Below are 23,257 nucleotides of genomic sequence, written 5' to 3'. Positions count from 1 at the left end.
TTATAGGTTTTTTTCAAATTTACCTAATCTGTAACCTGTACTTTGATGCAATTTACACATTCTTTCTTTTCTTGGAATTGAATCACATTTTGAAACTCTAGAGCCCATTACATCCTTACTACTTTCACTATCATAAAACAGTGTGGATAATAATCTGTTATCATACTCTGTGTGCTGAAAATAGGAACTGGTTGGCTTTTCCAATATTTTATGGTTTGCACTGCAACCTATGTCATGCACAGTTATATTTGCATCCGATTGGTGAAAACAATGTCCACAGTACTACTACCACTACCACAACTACTACAACCACCACCACCTCCCATGTAACCTGACCAGGGCAAATGCTAGTATAATGCCAATTCCATATGTTCTGGAATACCTGTGCCTAGTGATGTTTACAAAATCTGCTGGCTAGAATTGATCTTCGCACACATAATAATAATGACAGTTAACTTATGCAGCTACAGTGCAAATGATCTTCCATTTTTTAAATAATCTCTCTCTGATGCAACTGGGAATTTATAGATTTTAATCTGGCATATTTTGTTTGCATTTAGGTTTAGAAGATTGCCACTAGTGCATTCAGAAATCTTACAAGAGTATTTAAATTCCAAATTCTAATTTTTCTTTCCTGTACGATTCACCTTTGCTTCCCTAAAGTGCCTTTAAAACAAAAAATTCTGAGATAAAAAAATTAATAAAAAATAAAAATTGGATTTGCCAACATGTAAGTATATTTCACACAGTTTTCTTTAGGAAACTTTCACAAATCAATTTAATTTTTAATTAAATACAGTCTTTGTTTAACATGATGAAAACTAACACTTCTTTTAGATACAATAATATTTACATGAGGTTAACCACCCTCTCTTACAGAAACATGTTTTTTGTACAAAATGAGAAAAAATATTTCAGTGTGAAACTTAAGTCCTCACTGAGATAGATAAAATTGAATGCAGAGTTTTTTATGGTGGGAAGGAGAGTTGCTGAGCTTAAGTTGGTGACATATTTTAAAGTGATAACTTGTGGTAGCAGTGCAGGGTAGTAAAGGACAGGTTGTGAAAATAGTGATTCTATACTTATTTAATGCTATGGCTTCTTAACACTGAAGATATGTGCAACATTCTTGTACTGACAGACATTGGTTATTGTCACTAAGTAGGCCTATGGCCTGTAATCTTGGTGATGGGCTACTGCTATAAAGTGGTGTGAGAAAAACAAGATTCTCTCATTTGCACTTCTTATCTGTACATTCTGCTACTTATTTAATATTACAGTAAATTTATCCAGCACAGATCTGTAATGCAACTGCATCAAATAGTTCTACACAAAGAAGACCAAACCCACTAACTTGTGCAAGGAATCATTCTCCTTAGATATGTTATACAAGCAACGTGTGATGATGCACAGCTGTACATATTGGGATTACAGATGTGTAGGGCAAAACTGTTGAATACATACCCATCATCCATAATGGAGATAAAAATAGGACAGTTTAATGCCATGAGAAGTGTCAGCATATTGCGTGAGGTTAGAAGAGTGGCAGTTAGATGTACTGTGCCTCCAAGAACAATATACTAAATCAGGAAAGCACCCCAGTGTGTCAATAACTGACTAAATAGTCACCCAAGAGCAACATTCTAGGGCATCAGCACAAAATGCTGGATGATGATAACAGCAATGCTTAACATGGTTAATTCAGCTGTTGTTAAAGTTTATTCAGTGGGCTATATACAACTTTACACATGAATAGATAAAATATATTAAATGCCATGGAAATATAAAAGTGTAAGTATTTTTCAAGGTGTTTCATGATTCATTCACAAGAAAAAGCACTCCAGTCTGCAGTGCTGGCTTTTGCAATTTCCTCCCACAACTTATCTTCATTGGGAGATTCCTGTGAAAATGGTTTCACATAGTGAGTCTTCTTATTCACAACATCTGAAGCAAAATTAAGGAAAACATTCACTACAAAGCATGCAAGAGTTTTAACTTACATATACAATATCTAACAATAGTTTACCGAAATACCTACAAGAGCTCATTAAATCAGTGTATGATACACACATATAAACGCTCTTTGATTTTTTCCCAATATACTTAAAGGCTATAATCGCAGCATACTGAATTCTCAAAGCACATTTAACAGGCGACTTAAGGCAGAAAAATTGAGTTTTATATCATACCAATGTCAAAGTGAAGAGTCAATACAGGTATCAGCATTTTTATATTCAAACAGCTCAACAAATAAATTACAAAATGTGAACATCACTTAAAAAGTCAATCCCTAACTTGTGAAATGAGTTTTGGGGGGGGGGCAGATGCAGAAATCTTTCATCGTCATCTTGGCCAAGATCCTAGCAGATGATGGTCGATTCGCTGGAGGAGACCAAACAGCGATGTCATCAGTCCCATCAGATTAGGGAAGGATGGGGAAGGAAGTCAGCCGTGCCCTTTCACAGGAACCATCGCAGCATTTCCCTTAAGTGAACTGTCATTCTCCCGAATGCAAGTCAAGAGTTCTAACCACCGCGCCACCTCGCTTGGTGAGATCCTAGTGGAAGGGTTTTGTAGCTGTCTTCCTCCAACCTGTTATGAAGTGTATATCAGTGTTGTGTTGGCAACTGTGAGAAGTGCTTGTATAGAGTAATGTTGTGTTTGTATTTATATGGATGAAGGGGAAGGAGAAGATTAAACCAGGGCTCAGCATATAGCCTACTGTAATTGAATAGTTCCAATGATATCATCGATTTTAAGATTTGCATCTGACAGACACATCACATTCACTCCATAGGACACTGCCGATCGGTTTGTAATGTAATACAGGATGTTGGCGTAATTTTTATATGACTCGTGCACATGCCAGACAAATAGAGCCACTGAAAAATTCTTATACCACTAGGTCTTGAAAGTAACAGCCTCTGATCCAAGTGCAATCACACGTTTATGTGTTAGTGACCTTAACTGCAGAGGTAGTTTAAGCTCTACACCAAACAAGTACAAAATTATAAAGAGAAAAGGAAATTACACAAAAAAGATGATGTTGATAGTTGATAACAGATAGCTTACAAAGGTCTATAACCATCAACAGAACAGGAAACAGCCGAACAGTTTTGTAATACAGGAATGAGTAATTTAATTTTTAGAACATTTCTCTTAGAGAAAATCAGCAGCCTAGTTAAAATATTTTAAAATGGATTAAAAACAGTCTTGGTTGTAGTAAAATACTTATGTATAACGGTAACTGGTTTCAGTCAGAATGTGGCCATCTTCGGATCACTTATACCACGATGGTAAGTGGTGGCAGTGAATGGAGAAGGTGTTGTTGACCCACAAACGTCTGCTGCTCAACTGAGTACCATTACAAATAAATATTTTATTGCAGTCAAGACTTTATTTAATCCATTTTAAAATACAGGAACAGATAAACCATAATCCAAACTTTTTGTATTATGAACTAAAGAAAAACATGCCTAACACAGTAAGATGGCCAATGTTTCAGTGTTGATGTTGGAGTCTTCTTCTACGGCTAATTAAGCTGCTCTGCTGCATTATTCCTAACTATTTCCCTTATATTAGACATAAACCCCACTTGTTTATGTTAAACTGCATTTCACTGGCTGTTAATTGCCAACGGTATACGAAAATGTAGCTGCATCGTGACTGACTGCCACTGTAGTAATTGAGGGGCAAGTGGTAAACTTGGGTTCTTGCTTATGTTCATATTTACATTTGCTAAGTAGCGAACAACAACACACATCAGTGCCAAGTATCAGAGTTCCTAGTAGCCAGTAGGAAAACAATTACAATTATTGAGGCACTGCACGAGATTCCCTTATCTCCTGCAGCAAGAATGTGTGTGTTTCCAACTTTTTCCTTTACGTTTTCTTGAGTAAGTGCCAGCCATCTGGTATACGACAACACTCTCATTATCTGGAATACAGAATGGAAGCTTGAAGGGTACGACAAGCATGTAAATGGCAGTCACCTCAACATAATCTGAAGAATTGAGGAGACTGACAATACTAAAAGGAAGACCAGGATTTAATTGTCTGTCAACAATGGGGTCATTAGAGACAGAGCGCAAGCTTGAGCTTGGGATTGTTGGTATGGAAATTGGCTGTGGCCTTTTGAAAGGAACCAGCCTAGCATTCACTTTAAAAATTTAGGAAAACCACAGATCATCTACATCTCTATGGTGAACAGAAATTTGAACACCAGTCCTTCCAAACATGAGTCCACCTTGTTCAATTCTGACACTGATGTTGCAGCTCTAGATGTCCTTGTTTGCAAGATATTAGTAGAAAATGTAAGGTAGTACAGCTTTCAGAACCTCAACTTTTTGAGGCAAGAAGGATGTAGGTTGCAGTAGGTACTGGGAGATGAAGAACATTTCACAGGATAGAGTAGCATGGAGAGCTCCATCAAACCAGTCTCTGGACTGAAGAAGACGACGACGACGACGACATATCTGCATGTGGTCTCAACTCACCATCTTGCAGAAAATTTGGCTGTCCTTGGGACATGGCCCAGATGAGTATCACATCAGTGATGTTGAACATATAGGACAGGGACTTTGGTTCTTGAGGAAGACACTAATGGCTAATGGATATGTTACATTGCAATCAGTAGAAATTTGATCAACAGCAAAGCAGGTCGAGGAGACACGACACCAAATTGCCTGCCCTGCACCAGTTGCATTACTGAATATGGCAGGAAACTCAGAAAGAAAGAAAGAAAGAAAGAAAGAAAGAAAGAAAGAAAGAAGTTCAGCCATATTTTCTAGCATTCAGAAGATAAAAAATTAACTTGCTTCAATATAATACAGGAAAACAACACAGAGCTGTTGGTTTTTATCTGTAATGATACTTATACAGATGAAGTAAGGTTCCACAACACAAATTACCATGTCACAAAGGCTTAAATCATCCATTACAACTCACAAATTGCCAAATATGGCAAGGAATTTGGTCAGGTAATCAACTTTAAAAGTAGTTCTATACTTGTTGAAGAGATGTACATGCTCCAGAGGAATGTTCAAGAAGATCTGGAGATGACAGTAGGTCCCAACAATTTTAACTGAGATGGACTGTTATTGGGGGTAAGCAGCATTGATACTAGGTAACAAGCAACAAGGAATACTATTGCCCAGTGCCTATGTGGACTGCTAATGGTATCCACAGAAAATGCAAATATTAATACAAATGTGACTGTCAAATGCAGTCTAGAAATATAGATATCAACATCAAAGTACATTCACGTTTGCCTCTTCAGCCACAGCAATCACACTGACTGTCCTATGTCAATCATGATATTGTCTTCAATGATCTATTGCATTAACTTCAAAGTAGCCAAAGAAATGCATTAAAAATATAAAAGTTAAAGATTTTTGTCTAATGTAAGAGGCAAAATTTGACACAGCATATCAATCCTGGAAGAATTATTTGCATAGAGCTCCTGTTGGCTCATACAAAGAATTCTGCCTGATTTTCCATAATTCTCTCGTTTTTTTCTCCGTCGAGTCTTTCTACCTTCAGTGCACTTTGTTCCTGGTTTCTTCTGGAGTGCATTTTCTGACCTAACATTCAACTTCTATATCTTGTCTCTGTATAATGTTTCTGTCTTCAATTTCTGTTGGATCGATTTGTGATTTTCTAAGTAAAGTTCGACTAGTGTGGTCCATGGAATTGTTGACTTGATCCCTTGTCTGTATGTCACAATTCTGTTGGTGAGTATGTTGATGGTAGCGTGCTGATGTGTGTGTAAAATTTTAACCTTTTTCTGACACCTGCTGCTAGGTCAACTTTAGACCAAGAATTTCTCTCATGATTTTGCATTCTTCCTTCAGCATGTTTTCCATCTTTCTTTCTGTATGCACTGTTAGTGTCACACTTGCATACAGAATTCAGGCTTGATCACTACATTGTAGTGTCTGACATTGGACTGAAAGGATGTGCCTTTCTTATTATATACATCTTGTGTTTTGCTATTAGCTCTCTTCATTTTTTATAGTAGAGTCTTCTGTACGACCTTTCCTACTTCTGCAGGTTTAAGGATGTCACCTAGCTATCTGAAATACGTAACTCCGTTTATCTTGCCACATTGTGTGTAATCTTGAGCAGAAGACTGCAGACTGCTGGAAAGAGATTTGAAGGCCTATTCATTCTGTACATTCGTTTAGTATTTTTATTTATTTGGTTGCTGATAAATGTTTTAAAGAACAGTTTGGATGAGATGACATGGGGGTAATTTGTAATGAACCAAATGCTATCATAAAATTTAATCTAATCCATGACATATTCATACCATTCTTTGAAAATAGCTTCCCACATAAGCTAATCAGAAAAGACACTTAACAGTCATGCAAAAAACCATCGATCACTGGAGGAATTAAAGTATCCTGTGAAAGGAAAAGGGAAATATATCTACGATGTTGCAGTACCTGTGTTATTCTGATTATGATGCAAAGTTCCTTCGAACATGCTCGCATGTCCAAAGGAACTTGGAATCATAATCAGAATAACACAGGCACTGAAATGTTGTATGTATCTGCCGATACCCGGCAAGCCACTTTCAAGTACAATGTCTTACCTGTATGGGAATATATACAGGGTGAATCACTTAACATTACCGCTGGATATATTTCGTAAACCACATCAAATACTGACGAATCGATTCCACAGACTGAACGTGAGGAGAGGGGCTAGTGTAATTGGTTAATACAAACCCTAAAAAAATGCACGGAAGTATGTTTTTTAACAAATACGTAATCAGTGCCATTTGTTGCATTGTAAAATGTTAATTACATCCGGAGATATTGTAACCTAAAGTTGACGCTTGAGTACCACTCCTCCACTGTTCGATCGTGTGTATCGGAGAGCACCGAATTACGTAGGGATCCAAAGGGAATGGTGATGGACCTTAGGTACAGAAGAGACTGGAACAGCACATTACGTCCACATGCTAATACCTTTTTATTGGTCTTTTTCACTGACACACATGTACATTACCATGAGGGGTGAGGTACACGTACACACGTGGTTTCTGTTTTCAATTAAGGAGTGGAATAGAGTGTTTCTCGACATGTCAGGCCAATAGATGTTCAATGTGGTGGCCATCATTTGCTGCACACAATTGCAATCTCTGGCATAATGAATGTCTTACACGCCGCAGTACATCTGGTGTAATGTCGCCGCAGGCTGCCACAATATGTTGTTTCATATCCTCTGGGGTTGTAGGCACATCACGGTACACATTCTCCTTTAATGTACCCCACAGAAAGAAATCCAGAGGTGTAAGATCAGGAGAATAGGCCGGCCAATTTATCCGTACTCCACGTCCTATGAAACGCCCGTCAAACATCCTGTCAAGGGTCAGCCTAGTGTTAATTGCGGAATGTGCAGGTGCACCATCATGCTGATACCACATACGTTGACGCGTTTCCAGTGGGACACACTCTATTCCACACCGTAATTAAAAACGGAAACCACGTGTGTACGTGTACCTCACCTCTCATGGTAATGTACATGTGCGTCAGTGAAAAAGGTGTTAGCATGTGGACGTAATGTGCTGTTCCAGTCTCTTCTGTACCTAAGGTCCATCACCTTTCCCTCTGGATCCCTACGTAATTCGGTGCTCTCCGATACACACGATCGAACAGCGGAGTAGTGGTACTCAAGCGTCAACTTTAGGTTACAATATCTCCGGATGTAATTAACATTTTACAATGCAACAAACGGCACTGATTACGTATTTGTTTATATGTTCAGATGTGCTAACAAAACTAATGGGGATCCATTTAAAAAATGTACGTTTGTGTTAAAAATACTTCCGTGCATTTTTTTATGGTTTGTATTAACCAATTACACTAGTCCCTCTCCTCACGTTCGGTCTGTGGAATCGATACGTCAGTATTTGATGTGGTTTACAAAATATATCCAGCGGTAACGTTAGGTGACTCACCTTGTATAATGGATGTACAAGTACAGGTTACAAACACACGGTTGGCGACATATGGAAGTCTGGGTTTGGCCGTGAGTCGTGCACGGATAGCCAAATAAAAAGGCGACTACTCACAATAAGCGAGAAATCTGGGTTCGAGTCCCAGTCCAGCAGAAATTTTCATTGTTGTCATTCCATTCTACAGCTGATGGTTGTCCTCAATGACAATTGTTAATTCATTTAATGGTAATGTGTCTTTTGGCAAGAACAAGTAGATCATGCAGTAGTTGCACACTACAAAAACCTACTCAAAATTACTAAGATGTTATTAAAAAATCAAAGAACATGCACATATCATCAGAAATCAGTACTATGAACAGACTTAAAGCTATGTGGTATAGAGTGAAATGAGAGACAGGACAACCAGCCACAGAACAAGACATCATCACTATTGGACTGAAGCAAAGAGCTGTAAATGATGCAGCAAACGTATTTAATAACCATTTCTTAAATATAGCAGAAAGCATATGTACAAACAGTTCTGAAGCAAAATCAAAGCACTATGTTGAAAATGTAACTTCCATAAAAATCAATCATATGAGTGTATCAAGAACTTCTCCTTCTGAAATTAATAAACTTATATATTCTCTCAAAAATCAAAGCTCATCTGGTTTTAATGGTGTTTCCCGCAGAGTACTAAAAATCTGTTCCCTTGTAATAAGACCAGTCCTACCTGAAATATGTAATGCATCCCTAACTCAAGGCATTTTTCCGCAGAGACTGAAATATGGTGCTGTTAAACCCTCTTTACGAAAGATGCTACGAGAGATATCAATAACTACTCACCTGTTTCAGTGCTGACAATATTCTCCAAAATTTTTGAGAAGCTGGTGTATTCTAGAATAATATTAGCAACAACAGTATCCATGGAAAATCATAGTCTGGGTTTCAGAAGGGTTGCTCTACTGAGAATGCTATTTACATGTTCACTCACCATATTTTACAAGCATTAAATAATAAAACAGTGCAGGTTGGTATTGTCTGCGACCTCCCAAAAGCACTTGACTCTGTGAATCACAGTACTCTCCTAGGTAGACATTTTATGGGATTGATGGTATAGCCAACCAATGGATGATGCCATATCTAACCAAAAGAATGCAGAAAGTTGTACTTAGTAATTCAATATAGTCCAATAACATGATTCTGACGGCGGAGAAATGATGTATGGGGTTCCACAACGTTCAATCTTAGGTCCAGTACTGTTCCCCATGTATGTAAAGGTTCTTACATCTAGTATACAAGCACAATTAGTTCTTTTTGCAGATGGCACTAGTATTGTAATCAATCCAAGCATACATACAGAAACAGAAGAAATGGTTTCATTCAATAATGTCATATGGGGTAATGTTCTGGGTAACTGATCTTTAAGAAAGTCTTCATTGTGCAAAAAGTGCCATAAGAATAATACATGGTATTCACGCACAATCGTCTTTTAGCCACCTATTTAAGGAATTGGGCAGTCTGGCTGTGGCTTCACAGTATATTTATTCCCTCATTAAGTCTCTTGTAAATAATCCACTATAGTGCAAAATTACAGTATCAGAAGGAAAAAATGACATTCAGTACTCAACATTAAAGTTGTCCTTAGCACAAAAAGGGAGGCACAATGCTTCAACAAAATTTCTTTATCACTTACGCAGTGATAAAAATGGCTGTTGTTAATGTGGACAATATTACAGTGACTATGTTATCAGGGACACAATCACACAGAATGTAGACAGGCAATAGGATCAGAGAATAGATTGTGAAATATTCCAATCCTACTCTTGAGCAGGTACCGCAGATCACTAATTACCAAGGCTCTTGTGATTTTGCTGTAGACAGTCTTCAGCACTCTGGTAACATTTGTGCAAATAGCTCCAGTGCTACATGGTCCCGTAAACAGCCACACTTAACAGCACACAGCCTCATGGACAGAACACCATAACATGTCAACAGCTTAAGTGCAAGGTGTACTTCGCTCACCAACAGCGTGGTACAAAATCTTGCCCGCAATGCTATTCAGCACACAAACGTGAAGATTGCCCGTCATGCCAAGCCACATGAAGCCACTTGCTACTCCTGCCACCAAGCTGGACATGTACAAAGCGTTTGCTTAAAAAGACAAAGTCCTCAGATCACAATGTGAAACACTTGCTCCCTGCTATGCAAGTGCATGTTGTAAATTCAGAACAGGTTGCTCCCACAGAATAATCAACAGTTCCCCCATACAAGATCTCTCAACTAAATTGTATGTACCTTTAGTGATTCCAGGCCATATGGTCAAACTTCAATTAGATACAGGTGCATCAGTGTCCTTGTTAAGCTATGAAACTTATGAACTGTTAGGCAAACCACAACTGTTTCAATCTACAAATATGCTTACAGTGTACAACAGCCAGAACATTCCAGTGATAAGAACACTTAACATTGCAGCTACGCATCGCAGTCTGCAGAGGACAGTTTCCTTTCAAGAGCTACGAAGTAGACAATCAGTTAATATTTCTGGTCTCAACTTGTTTGGACTAAACACTGTGGCCAATGTGCTAGCTATGTCTCATTTCAATTCAAGTGACAGTATTGCTAAGCTCTGTGACGCATTTCATGAACTGTTTGCTCCTGACATAGGTAAAGCCAATAACTTTGTAGCACACATCATGCTTAAAGACAATGCGCAGCCACGCTTTTTCACAGCATGTGCAGTGCCTATTGCACTTTGTGAACAGGTTGTGAAAGAACTGGCTCACTGGCAAGATAATGGCATAATCACACCATCTCTGCATGACAGTGGTCTTCCAGAGGAATTTATATTCACAAATAATCAGGAGAAATTAGGATATGTACTGATTTCAAAGCCACTGTCAGTCCTCAGGCAGTTGTGGATACTTATGCATTACCTCGACATGACAGACTCATGGATCACTTAGGCACAGGTCCCTATTTTTCAAAAACTGTCCTTCACAATACGTACCTGTATTTTCAACACACATTTAGGACTTTTCAAGTTCCTTTGCCTTTCAGTAGCACATCAGCACCTGCCATTTTTCAAAACTACCAAGAACAGCTAACTACTTCTGTGCCTTCATGTACAAATTACCGGGACAATATTGTAGTTGCTGGTTGCAATTCTCGAGTTGTTCATCCGACACAGGCACATTTGCAAGCAATACGTGATCTCAAACCACCTCAGAATGTAAAAGAATTGCAATCCATCTTACGGAAGCTCAATTGTTACACTCGCTTCATCCCTAATGAATGGTGAGTCTGGTTTTGTTCGCGTGTTCAAAAAGCAAATGGGCAAACTTCACTTGCATCATCAATGCGAACAAGCCTTATTTTGCTTCTTGTCCACTCCTCACTTTCAGCCCCACAACGGGCCTTTGTTGGCAGATTTGCTACACGGGCGACGCCACCACATGCTCTTGCATTTGCTCCATCCTCTGCTGCAGCTGGAACTTACAGATTCCACCTTCTGCATCATTTTTTGGCCAGTGATCCCTCACAGTCTCAAGACAGATGTCAGGGTGTGAGCAGTGACTTGGCATTGGCTACAGCAACAGTCGCCGCTCCAACAATGGTTCCAACACCCATGCCTCCCCCTCACCGTCGATATGGTGCTCAGCCGTACATGACAATGGTGCGGTGGTTTGGGGGAAGGGGGGAGGGGGGGGGGAAGTGCTGTGTCTTCTGAACAAGACACAGCCGGGGAAAAGCGACACAGCCAGGGAAAAAGCACCACAGGCACAACGATGCGAGCTGGTACGAGTACCACAGACACTCACCACTTGTGAGAGTTTCAACAGCACCACAGGCAGCACTGAGGATGAAGATATCAAATTCGCCTCAGCCAGTTGCCAGCGGAGTACAATCCGCCAATGACTGGACGACAACAGACAGAAGAGGAGTTCTCGCCCACTTGGTTATAGATCCTCGTCTAGAGCTGACTTAGAGAGGGAATGCTGTCTAGTTAACTCTTAGAAGTCAACAGATATTGCAAATTGCGTTTGCTATGTACTGTGAAGTTTACTTACTACTATTTGCACTTAGCCATTGAGGGCCTTTTCTGATATATTACATGCAGTGTAGCTCTGCAGATGATGAAAAAACTAATGAAATGTATGATGAGATAAAAGAAATTATTCAGATAGTGGAGGGAGACAATAATTTAATAGTCATGGGTGACTGGAATTCGATAGTAGGGAAAGGAAGAGAAGGAAACGTAGTAGGTGAATATGGATTGGGGTTAAGAAATGAAAGAGTAAGCCGCCTGGAAGAATTTTGCACAGAGCATAACTTAATCATAGCTAACACTTGGTTCAAGAATCATGAAAGAAGGTTGTATACATGGAAGAAGCCTGGAGATACTAAAAGGTATCACATAGATTATATAATGGTAAGACAGATTTCGGAACCAGGTTTTAAATTGTAAGACATTTTCAGGGGCAGATGTGGACTGTGACCACAATCTATTGGTTGTGAACTGTAGGTTAAAACTGAAGAAACTGCAAAAAAGTGGGAATTTAAGGAGATGAGACCTGGATAAACTGACTACACCAGCGGTTGTACAGAGTTTCAGCGAGAGCATAAGGGAACAATTGACAGGAATGGGGGAAAGAAATACTGTAGAAGAAGAATGGGTAGCTTTGAGATATGAAATTGTGAAGGCAGCAGAGGATCAAGTAGGTAAAAACGCGAGGGCTAGTAGAAATCCTTGGGTAACAGAAGAAATATTGAATTTAACTGATGAAAGGAGAAAATATAAAAATGCAGTAAATGAAGCAGGCAAAAAGGAACACAAACGTCTCAAAAATGAGATCAACAGGAAGTGCAAAATGGCTAAGCAGGGATGGCTAGAGGACAAATGTAAGGATGTAGAGGCTTATCTCACTAGGGGTAAGATAGATACTACCTACAGGAAAATTAAAGAGACCTTTGGAGAAAAGAGAACCACTTGAATGAATATCAAGACCCCAGATGGAAACCCAGTTCTAAGCAAAGAAGGGAAAGCCGAAAGGTGGAATATAGGGGGTCTACACAAGGGCTATGTACTTGAAGACAATATTATGGAAATGGAAGAGAATGTAGAGGAAGATGAAATGGGAGATACGATACTGCGTGAAGAGTTTGACAGAGCACTGAAAGACCTGAGTCGAAACAAGGCCCCAGCAGTAGACAACACTCCATTAGAACTACTGACGGCCTTGGGAGAGCCAGTCCTGACAAAACTTTACCATCTGGTGAGCAAGATGTACGAGACAGGCGAAATACCCTCAGACTTCAAGAAGAATATAATAATTCCAATCCCAAAGAAAGCAGGTGTTGATAGATGTGAAAATTACCGAACTATCAGTTTAATAAGTCACAGCTGCAAAATACTAACGCGAATTCTTTACAGACGAATGGAAAAATTGATACAAGCCGACCTCGGAGAAGATTAGTTTGGATTTCGTAGAAATATTGGAACACGTGAGGCAATACTGACCCTACGACTTATCTTAGAAAATAGATTAAGGAAAGGCAAACCTACATTTCTAGCATTTGTAGTCTTAGCAAAAGCTTTTGACAATGTTGACTGGAATACTCTCTTTCAAATTCCGAAGGTGGCAGGGGTAAAATACAGGGAGCGAAAGGATACTTAAAATTTGTACAGAAACCAGATGGCAGCTATAAGAGTCGAGGGGCATGAAAGGGAAGCAGCAGTTGGGAAGGGAGTGAGACAGGGTTGTAGCCTCTCCTCGATGTTATTCAACCTGTATATTGAACAAGCAGTAAAGCAAACAAAAGAAAAATTCAGAGTAGGTATTAAAATCCATGGAGAAGAAATAAAAACTCAGGTTCACCGATGACATTGTAATTCTGTCAGAGACAGCAAAGGACTTGGAAGAGCAGTTGAACGAAATGGACAGTGTCTTGAAAGGAGGGTATAAGATGAACATCAACAGAAGCAAAACGAGGATAATGGAATGTAGTCTAATTAAGTTGGGTGATGGTGAGGGAATTTGATTGGGAAATGAGACAGTTAAAGTATTAAGGAGTTTTGCTATTTGGGGAGCAAAATAACTGATGATGGTCGAAGTAGAGAGGATGTAAAATGTAGACTGGCAATGGCAAGGGATGCATTTCTGAAGAAGAGAAATTTGTTAACATTGAGTATAGATTTAAGTGTCAGGAAGTCGTTTCTGAAAGTATTTGTATGGAGTGCAGCAATGTATGGAAGTGAAACATGGACGATAAATAGTTCGGACAAGAAGACTATAGAAGCTTTTGAAATGTGGCTACAGAAGAATGCTGTAAATTAGATGGGTAGGTCACACAACTAATGAGGAGGTACTGAACAGAATTGGGGAGAAGAGGAGTTTGTGGCACAACTTGACTAGAAGAAAGGATCGGTTGGTAGGACATGATATGAGGCATCAAGGAATCACCAATTAAGTATTGGAGGGCAGTGTGGAGGTAAAAATCGTAGAGGGAGACCAAGAGATGAATACACTAAGCAGAATCAGAAGGATGTACGTTGCATGTAGGTACTGGGAGATGAAGAAGCTTGCACAGGATAGAGTAGCATGGAGAGCTGCATCAAACCAGTCTCAGGACTGAAGACCACCACCACCACCACCACCACCACCACCACCACCACCACCACCACCACCGCAACAACAACAACAACAACAACAACATGCAGTCTTGCAGACTCCATTGTTCAACAAGTCACAAAGATAAGTGAACGTTTTAACTCATTTGTTTGACTTCGTTACAAATTGTTGGAGTGTTGTAGAACCTTCGTTGACCTATCTTGTTACGTGACCTTAGGGCATAGCTGTGTAATAGTGGCAGAGAAAAATTGTCCCAGCAGTGTACTGCACCAGAAGCCATTTCACAAACTCACGAACTCAGCCTGCCGTAACGACAGTGTCAACTAGGTCTCCACAACAGTTGTGATGAGGTCTCTACAAAACCAGCAACGATGGTTTACACAAAAATTTATTTTTTGTTTCCACTGCAGGGAGGCATTTCAATGCACCACAGTAACAAATCTAATTTTCAAAACATGAAGAATTATTGCTACTGACTATGCTTCTCCTACAGATTCTGGGAAATGTGAAAGAAATTTTGTTGCATAATATCGATCTAATGCAAAACATTAATAACAAGAAATTGTTGCTAGTTGTTTCTAGAACAATGCAGTACTTCACACACAGGAAGCATAACATTTAACTCATAAAAATGTAATAGAAAACACACAGTTGACAATAGTAAACTTCACACAAAATGAGTCATGTGCAAAACAAATTAAACAAATAATTGTAGCTTGCAGCAGCAACTCTACTGACACAAATAATGAAATAATTGTTTTTACGGTCTTAAGTTCAAACATGCACTTTATAAGGGTGCAGTTAAACAGTATAGTGTTTTTGCAAAATTACTCTGTATGCCAACATTTGTAACACTAGGTAATGTAACTTATGTTACAGTCCAGCATGCAAATCTGAGTGGAAATTGCTATATATATTCTTGCTTTCTGATTGGTCATCTTAGCTTAGTACTATGTTTCCCAATTTAGAAATCTCTCTGTAAAAAAGAAATAATGCAAGTTTTTGATTGTTTTCTTGAAATATTATCTATGTTCTACAATGAAAGTAATGTACTTGAAGACTAAGCTCAAGTACGCACTTCACATCCTGACAGTCATGGAGCTATGTAACATAACTCAATGACTTCATTGTCGACTATGAATTTAACAGTAAACTCACAATTACTAGGAGAATGAGGCACAAAATTATTGACCAAAACAGTAAGATGTTGACTGTAAGAATCAGCTGTGAACTGTGGCACTCACTATTAGAATTATAGTGCGACATTTGAAAAAAATAAAGAATAGGCACAAACAAATTTTACAAATTTTGTCAAAAATAGGTTTGGATTTGAAAATGGTTTCATGTACTTAAAAGCTAGATTTCCTATGTTCAGGAATTTCTTGAAAGCAGGTTTTACTGCATATGAGAATTGCCATGATGTTACACACTATTAAACTAAACTAATTAAACATAGAGCAAAATTTCTCAATGGTAGATTGTTATTCTACCATAATGTGCAGGTCACATGAACACTAGGATGGTTTGTTAAGCAAGGCCACAATCAAGTCCACCTATCCATCCCCGACTATTATTATAATCAAATTTGAAGCATTGTTCCATACTTACAGAAAATAATAATGAATTTCCTTCCCGCAACTAAACAAACCAAAACAAAAATTGTAGACCCACTTTTACTCGTGTGTGTGTGTGTGTGTGTGTGTGTGTGTGTGTGTGTGTGTGTGTGTGTGTGTGTGTGCGCGCGCGCGCGCGCGCGCGCGCGCGCACGCGCAATCTTTGACAAAGGGCTTGTTGGAAAAAAGCTTATTTTGTGACAGTCTTTTCATTGTGCCTACCAGCGACTCAGCATCTCCGCTATATGGTTAGTAGCAACAAGCATTTTCATAATTTGTTAGTACTGTTACTCTGCCTCCAATGCCTTCTAAAGTAACAAAGCATTAAACTGTGACCTTACTTCCTTTCTCGCATAACTTTAAAACAATTACATATATAAAATCTTGCAACAATTACAACCATGCAATACTTTTATTGTTGTATTGCCCACTGTAACATTCACAGTGAAATGAAAAGCTGTAAATTACGTAAGGGGCTTAATGAAATAATTGTTTTCTACTGCATATGTTATGCATGACGGAAAGTTTTGAAGTAGCACGTCAAAAGTCAGAAATGAAGTAACTGATCAAAGTGAAGTTACAATAACAACAACATATCTATTGAAATATACAGTAAATATATCTGAAAACAAAGATGCTGCAACTTACCAAACGAAAGCGTTGGTATCTTGATAGGAGACAATAAAAATCACACAAACACACACACAAATTTCGAGCTTTCACAACCTAAGTTTGCTTCATCACGAAAGAGGGAAGGAGAGGGAAAGACGAAAGAATGTGGGGTTTAAGGGAGAGGGTAAGGAGTCATCCCAATCCCGGGAGTGGAAAGACTTACCTTAGCGGGAAAAAAGGACAGGTATACACTTGCGCACACACGCGCACACACATCCATCCGCACATCTACAGACACAGGCAGACGTAAGTGAGTAAGAAAGAAATGATACTTCACAAAATGAATATGACACTTATAATCGACTTTTTTTTGAGCCCACAAATTAAATGCATACCGAGTGTATGAAAGTGTCATGTACTGCCTAAAACATGTTTATTAAAATATTAGGACAAAAAGTATACTGATGGGTAATTGAATTAGAGGTACTAGCCTTATCTCAACAACAGAAATATTTCAACTAGGCATGCAACCATGGTGCCATTAGACCTCGTATTGGCAGTCCAAGTGGGAATCACATGAGATTTCTGTACATTTGGTGATGATCAGACACATGGGAAATTTCCATTCTGATGCTGTACACTGAGCTCTCAGTTGCCCACCATGAGACAAATTTACTACGAATACACTGACATGGGTAAAGTCACAACCATCAGGGTCATGTCTTAATGCTAACAGCATCACCTGACAGCAATAGCCTAGTTTAGATTATAAGAGCAAACAATTCAATGTTAAAAAGCAACAACAATATGTGGAATGACATTCCCATCAAAGCCATTATCTCACTGAGGAATACAGAGCCGAGTTCTCTACTAGCCCTGCATCATAGGGCACACAGAAAAACATGGGTGCACAACACTTCTAACACATGCTCACACTATAAAAGACTGCTTCCTCGACTATGAAGTTATGCAACTGGTTAGTACACACAAATGACAAAGTGTAAGTCACTCAAAAGTGAGATATATTTCACATTAATAGAAACTTTCCTGTATGGTAAATACTTGTGAATAAGGAAAGCACACACTTTAATCTGTATGTCAACTTTCTTCAAAACACAACAGTATCACAACCTGTTGGTAGATAATGGTTCACCTACTTAAAACGTGTATATCTAATAGGACATTACTTTAATCAATCTAATTATGTGAAAGAGATTTAATTACCTCCCCACAAAGTTAGTTCATTGCCCCAAAAGTCATTTGTGATTCATGATATTGAGCAAACGTGGTATGTGCATGACTGTTCTTCACAAATTGTGGTTGCAATTGAATGGTTGACTCTTCCAAAACATGAGTTTTGCAGACTCTACAGCATGATGAATGATAATACATGATAATAGTAAAAGACGGTGCTACATGCTATAGTGAATGCTTTCTTAACTCATCTGATCATCACTGTACATCAAAATCAGAAGAAATATGTTATTCCATTAAAGGATACAGCCCTGAGGTGCATTAGCTTTATAATCCCAGCGTACTCCAGTCATGTCCTTGTAGAGCTGGTATTTGAGCCTGTAAACAAACAAGTAATTGCAAGCAAGTGATCTAAGCTAATTACCTCAAGAAAATTTCAGTTACAGTTATTAATTTCCATTTAAGTTAGTCTGAGAGAGATACTGTGTGTTAATTTTATGCAGGCTGATTGCACAGGGTGTTGCAGGGAGTGGAGAAAGTGCACCCAGCCCCCACATAAATTGTCGCAGGGTAAGAAGCCATGGGGGGGAGGGGGGGGGGGGGGGTGCGAGTGTCAAGAGACCAGCCTTGCCCTTGCCTATCTCCTGTACTTTACACTTCCACAAAAACAGAAGACACGCGTGGAGGTAAGGATGACAAATTTTGTTCACAGTCGAAACTGAAATCACCTTATGTATTGACATATTTAATAAAGATCCTAACTGCAATAGTTACATACACTAACGCAACAGAAACAAAATGAATCACTTGCATCAGATGTAGTTACATTTATGATTTCATTGATAGCAGATGTGGCCGTATTATTATGATTTCATCAACAGCAATTTCAATGGCACCATCGTGTGCCAATTAGTTTTTGACTTTATCGGTGCTGAACACCAGCACCTATTATTCTTCCTCTACTTCTGCCCGTTACTCCAAAATTCTTCTCAACCCTTGGCAGTAACTAACTGGAAGGAACTGTTTTTAAGAGTCCACAAGACCCCTGATATGTTGCACCCCCAATATGCCTTTCAATATTTTCCTACACTAATTCTATTGTGTTTAGACTGTGATTATAAGGTGTGAGTGTATGACACTGTGTCCTCGCTTTCAGCCAAGTCCATAACATATGACTTCTCAGGTGGCTTATTCAAACAAACTATAGTGTACAGCACATCTTTTCCCACGCCTTCTCAAAGTTCGTCAAATTCATCTGGCCATGATAGTGGTCCTCTGTCGATTTTGCGCAGCATGGAAGTTGCGCTTCCCTGACGAACTCATTCTTGGTTCTGACAATTGCAACTATAAGTCTTCTCGAAACATTGCTGATTATGACATCTGCAATACCCTCTTCATCTAATTCACCATTCGTATGCCAGCATTTACCTCACAGTAGATTACCGTCAATCTACAATTCACCAATAAATTACTGTACTACTCTCTCTCATTTGTCATCTATTTCACTCTACAAACAGATATGTCCAATTGTGACCACTGTTCACAAAAAAAAAAATCTGGAAATTAAATTCTCAGAGCATTTAGAGATCCTAAAAAATAAATAAATAAATAAAAAGTTTTTAACTTCACCTTGAAAACTTACCGACATAACTGTAAATTGGCAGTGTCCTCAGCCGATGGCTGAAAATTTTTTAACCCTTCTATTTTGTTCTTCAGCAGCTCTCTCTTATTTTCAAGTTTGTGATTCTTGTCTTTTAAAAGTTTCTGCAAAGAACAACATTATAGTATTTCTAGATATTTATGATTTAACATTACATTGCCACATGAAAAACATTACATTAGCACATGAAAAACATTATATTACCACTTGCAAATATGAAAACACTGATAGAAATGCATACTTTAACATAAATGCAGATGCCAGTCAAGCCTGCTGGTTGTGCTGTTGTATCTGACCATGAATGGCACCTGTACAATATCCCAAATATGCTGCAAGTTTCAGTTATGGTCAAAACAGTGTTCTGTATAGTTGTGACTGCTTTATGCTGGAGTTAAGTGACTTAGAATGTGGGCAGATGTTGGTGCTCGTATGGTGGGTGCTTACATAAACAAAGTAGCTCAAGTGTTTGGCGACTGAAGAGGCACCATATCAAAGATTTAGACCACATACAGGTGAAATGGATTAACGTCATACACAAGGTTATAATGCAGACAAAAATGAGAATTGGTTATTACGGCAGACAATCACTGAAGAGGATTGTGATGGAAAATGAGAGAAGGACAGCTGCAAAAGTATGCAGTTTTTTACTTGCAGACCTGTGTAATTTTGGAAGCATAGAGAGTGAAATTCACCATGAACCATATTCATCAAAGAACATGAACTAAATATTGATAATATAACAGCATGCCATTAAAATGAACAGCCTGAAAGAACTTTTATACAAATTTTAGTTCACTTATGTTACCTATAAAAAGAGAAATATAAAGAAATTTTAAAGCTTGTGTAAAGCAGATCGGTACGTGTCATACCCTGTTGTAGCCAAATTTGCTACCTCCTCTGAAGAAATTATTTCCACGAACCTTCTCAACATACCGTGAGATTCCTGAAGGTGATGCTATGCCTACCTACAGCACCATCACCATATTAAATAACTTATCACTTGCAGTCTTTAGTAGAGTAAAATATTTCAGGTTTTCTTGAAGCAAAAGGAAGTCAACTTTCTTTCAATCTCTGAGCTTCATCTTCAGAGATAGCCCTTACAAAAATCAGTAATGGGAAACGTCTTGTCACATCTGTGTAGACATGAGAGCAGTCAATGAGTTCACGACACTGAAAACCTAACCCCTATTAACGATCAATGACACACTGGATAAGCTCGGCAAATGCAAATTCTTCACCGGCTTAGGTAAGTAATCTGGTTACCGTCACCTAACGAAAGCTATGAAATATTGGTAGTGAACAGCCCTTGTTGTGCCCTTTGGGGACTATGAATACATAAGGGTGTCCTTTGGCCTCCAAAATGCTCACGTTTTATTTCAATGTTTCATTAATTTACTTTTACAAGGTTTAAACCTGACCATGTGTCTAGTGTAGTACCTGGTGACATAATAGTCTTTTTGAGTACAATGAGAGCGCATGCAGTGTGACTAAGAAACTTCCTAACTTGTATACGTACTGGTAATCTAAATTTGAATTTAAAAAAATGGTAGTCTCTCTCAATTGCAAGTGTGCTGTCTAGGGAACATAACTGAGGGAGATGATATACAACTAGACCCACAGTTAACATACACAACAAATGATTTTCCAGCACAGAGAAATGTTATAAAGAACTGCAATTGTTTCTTGGTGTAGCTTATTACCACTGAAATTTCATGGAGAACTATACAGCCACCACGAAAAATCTCACAAAATTGCTAGTGAAGGGAACTCCTTTTGTCTGGGCAGCAAAGCTGGAGAGTATAATTTTAAAATTAAAAGAAATTCTTACATATTTGCCTCTCTTGGCTAATCCAAATTTTGAGCAAATTTTCATTTCTCATGTGACGCTAGTAACTTTGCTTCATGCTGAGTATGGAGTTGAATACAAGACGGTGAGAAAAAAATTCAGTATGCATTAGGTCCTCTGAATCAAATTGAGTAAAACTACAGTACTGCAGAAAAGGAAGTTCTGACACTTGTTTTGGCAGTCATTACTTTAAGTATAACCTGTATGGGCACCAACTGGTTGATTGGATGGCTGGTTGACTGGCTGGAGGATTAAAGGGACCAAACTGCAAGGTCATCAGTCCCCTTACCCTCGACAGACAGGTCTAAACGCTGTAGATCATAGAAAGTCTACCGCACAAAACCCAGGGGAATAAAAGCCCAAGGTCCACGAAACGTCAACAAAGGCAAGATAAGGGACAAAAGAGAGATAGGGACACAGGAAAAGAGGCAGGCAATAAGGAGCAGCTGGAAGCCCCCAAAAGCAGGCTGTAATGAGGGGATGTACAGCCCCCAACACCCACTACTTACCAGATGTACCCCACTAAATAATTGCCTAGGAAAGACTAGCAACACAAATAGGGCAAGAGAAGCACAGAGAGAGAGAAGATAAACAAGTCTAACAGACCTTGCGAGGGGGGGGGGGAAGAACAGTAAATGAGCAGGTAGGGTGGGGACCGGGCCAGTCACGAATTCGCGTCTGAGTCCGGCACACAGTTTTTATCTGCCAGGAAGTTTCATATCAGTGCCCACTCCGCTGCAGAGTGAAAATTTCATTCTGGGAACATCTCCCAGGCTGTGGCAAAGCCATGTCTCCACAATATCCTTTCTTCCAGGAGTGCTAGTTCTGCAAGTTTCGCAGGAGAGCTTCTGTGAAGTTTGGAAGGTAGGAGACGAGGTACTGACAGAAGTGAAGCTGTGAGGACGGAGCATGAGTATTGCTTGGGTAGCTCAGTTGGTAGAGCACTTGCCCGCGAAAGGCAAAGGTCCCGCGTTCGAGTCTTGGTCGGGCACACAGTTTTAATCTGCCACGAAGTTTCATATCAGCACACACTCCGCTGCAGAGTGAAAATTTCATTCTGGGAACATCTCCCAGGCTGTGGCAAAGCCATGTCTCCGCAATATCCTTTCCTTCAGGAGTGCTAGTTCTGCAAGTTTTGCAGGAGAGCTTCTGTGAAGTTTGGAAATTAGGAGACGAGGTACTGACAGAAGTGAAGCTGTGAGGACAGGGTGTGAGTATTGCTTGGGTAGCTCAGTTGGTGGAGCATTTGCCCACTAAAGGCAAAGGTTCTGAGTTTGAGTCTCCATCCAGCACACAGTTTCAATCTGTCAGGAAGTTTCATAACAAGCTGTTGTTGGCGCATAATCCACAATGGTGGAACCTGTTATCAGGACTAGTTCTAAAGGCTCCTGAGCAGGTCGAACCATACAGTGGCATATCAGATCCAGTATCCGCAACGCTGAGAATGGTGTGAACAATATGCCAGACTCCCGTAATCAAGACGGGGGTTGTATCACGGCTTTGTAAAGCAGCAGAAGGGTAGTGTGATTTTCACCCCAGCTGGTGTTATTCAGGCAGCGAAGTGTATTAAGGTGCAGCCAGCACTTTCCCTGAAGTTGGCAAAGATGGAGAATTTCGTCAACCAAGAATCGAAGACCAGTCCTAAGTCTCCACCGCATTGAGTAGCTGGTCTGCAAGCAAAGTTCTGGTTGTGGGTGAATGATACAACACAGAAAGAAGTGCGTGATGTGGGTCTTGGCGGTTGAAAACCAAAAAC

General features: G+C 39.3%; 1 protein-coding gene across 1 annotated transcript in view; it reads right to left on the bottom strand.

The window, feature by feature from the left end:
• Positions 1 to 1,700: 1,700 nt before the first annotated feature.
• LOC124718932 overlaps positions 1,701 to 23,257 on the bottom strand; it is a 57,113-nt gene continuing 35,556 nt past the window's right edge. The window contains exons 4-6 of the mRNA XM_047244594.1: positions 19,638 to 19,759; positions 18,303 to 18,373; positions 1,701 to 1,944 (exon numbers count right to left, since the gene is read on the bottom strand). Coding sequence (XP_047100550.1) covers positions 1,820 to 1,944; positions 18,303 to 18,373; positions 19,638 to 19,759 — 318 coding nt within the window. The 3' untranslated portion in view covers positions 1,701 to 1,819. The remainder of the gene's footprint in view (positions 1,945 to 18,302; positions 18,374 to 19,637; positions 19,760 to 23,257) is intronic.

This window comes from Schistocerca piceifrons, chromosome 10, assembly GCF_021461385.2.
Source record: "Schistocerca piceifrons isolate TAMUIC-IGC-003096 chromosome 10, iqSchPice1.1, whole genome shotgun sequence".
Classification (NCBI taxonomy): domain Eukaryota; kingdom Metazoa; phylum Arthropoda; class Insecta; order Orthoptera; family Acrididae; genus Schistocerca; species Schistocerca piceifrons.
Note: the sequence above shows the minus strand (reverse complement) of the source record. Positions and strands in the feature narration are given on the sequence as shown.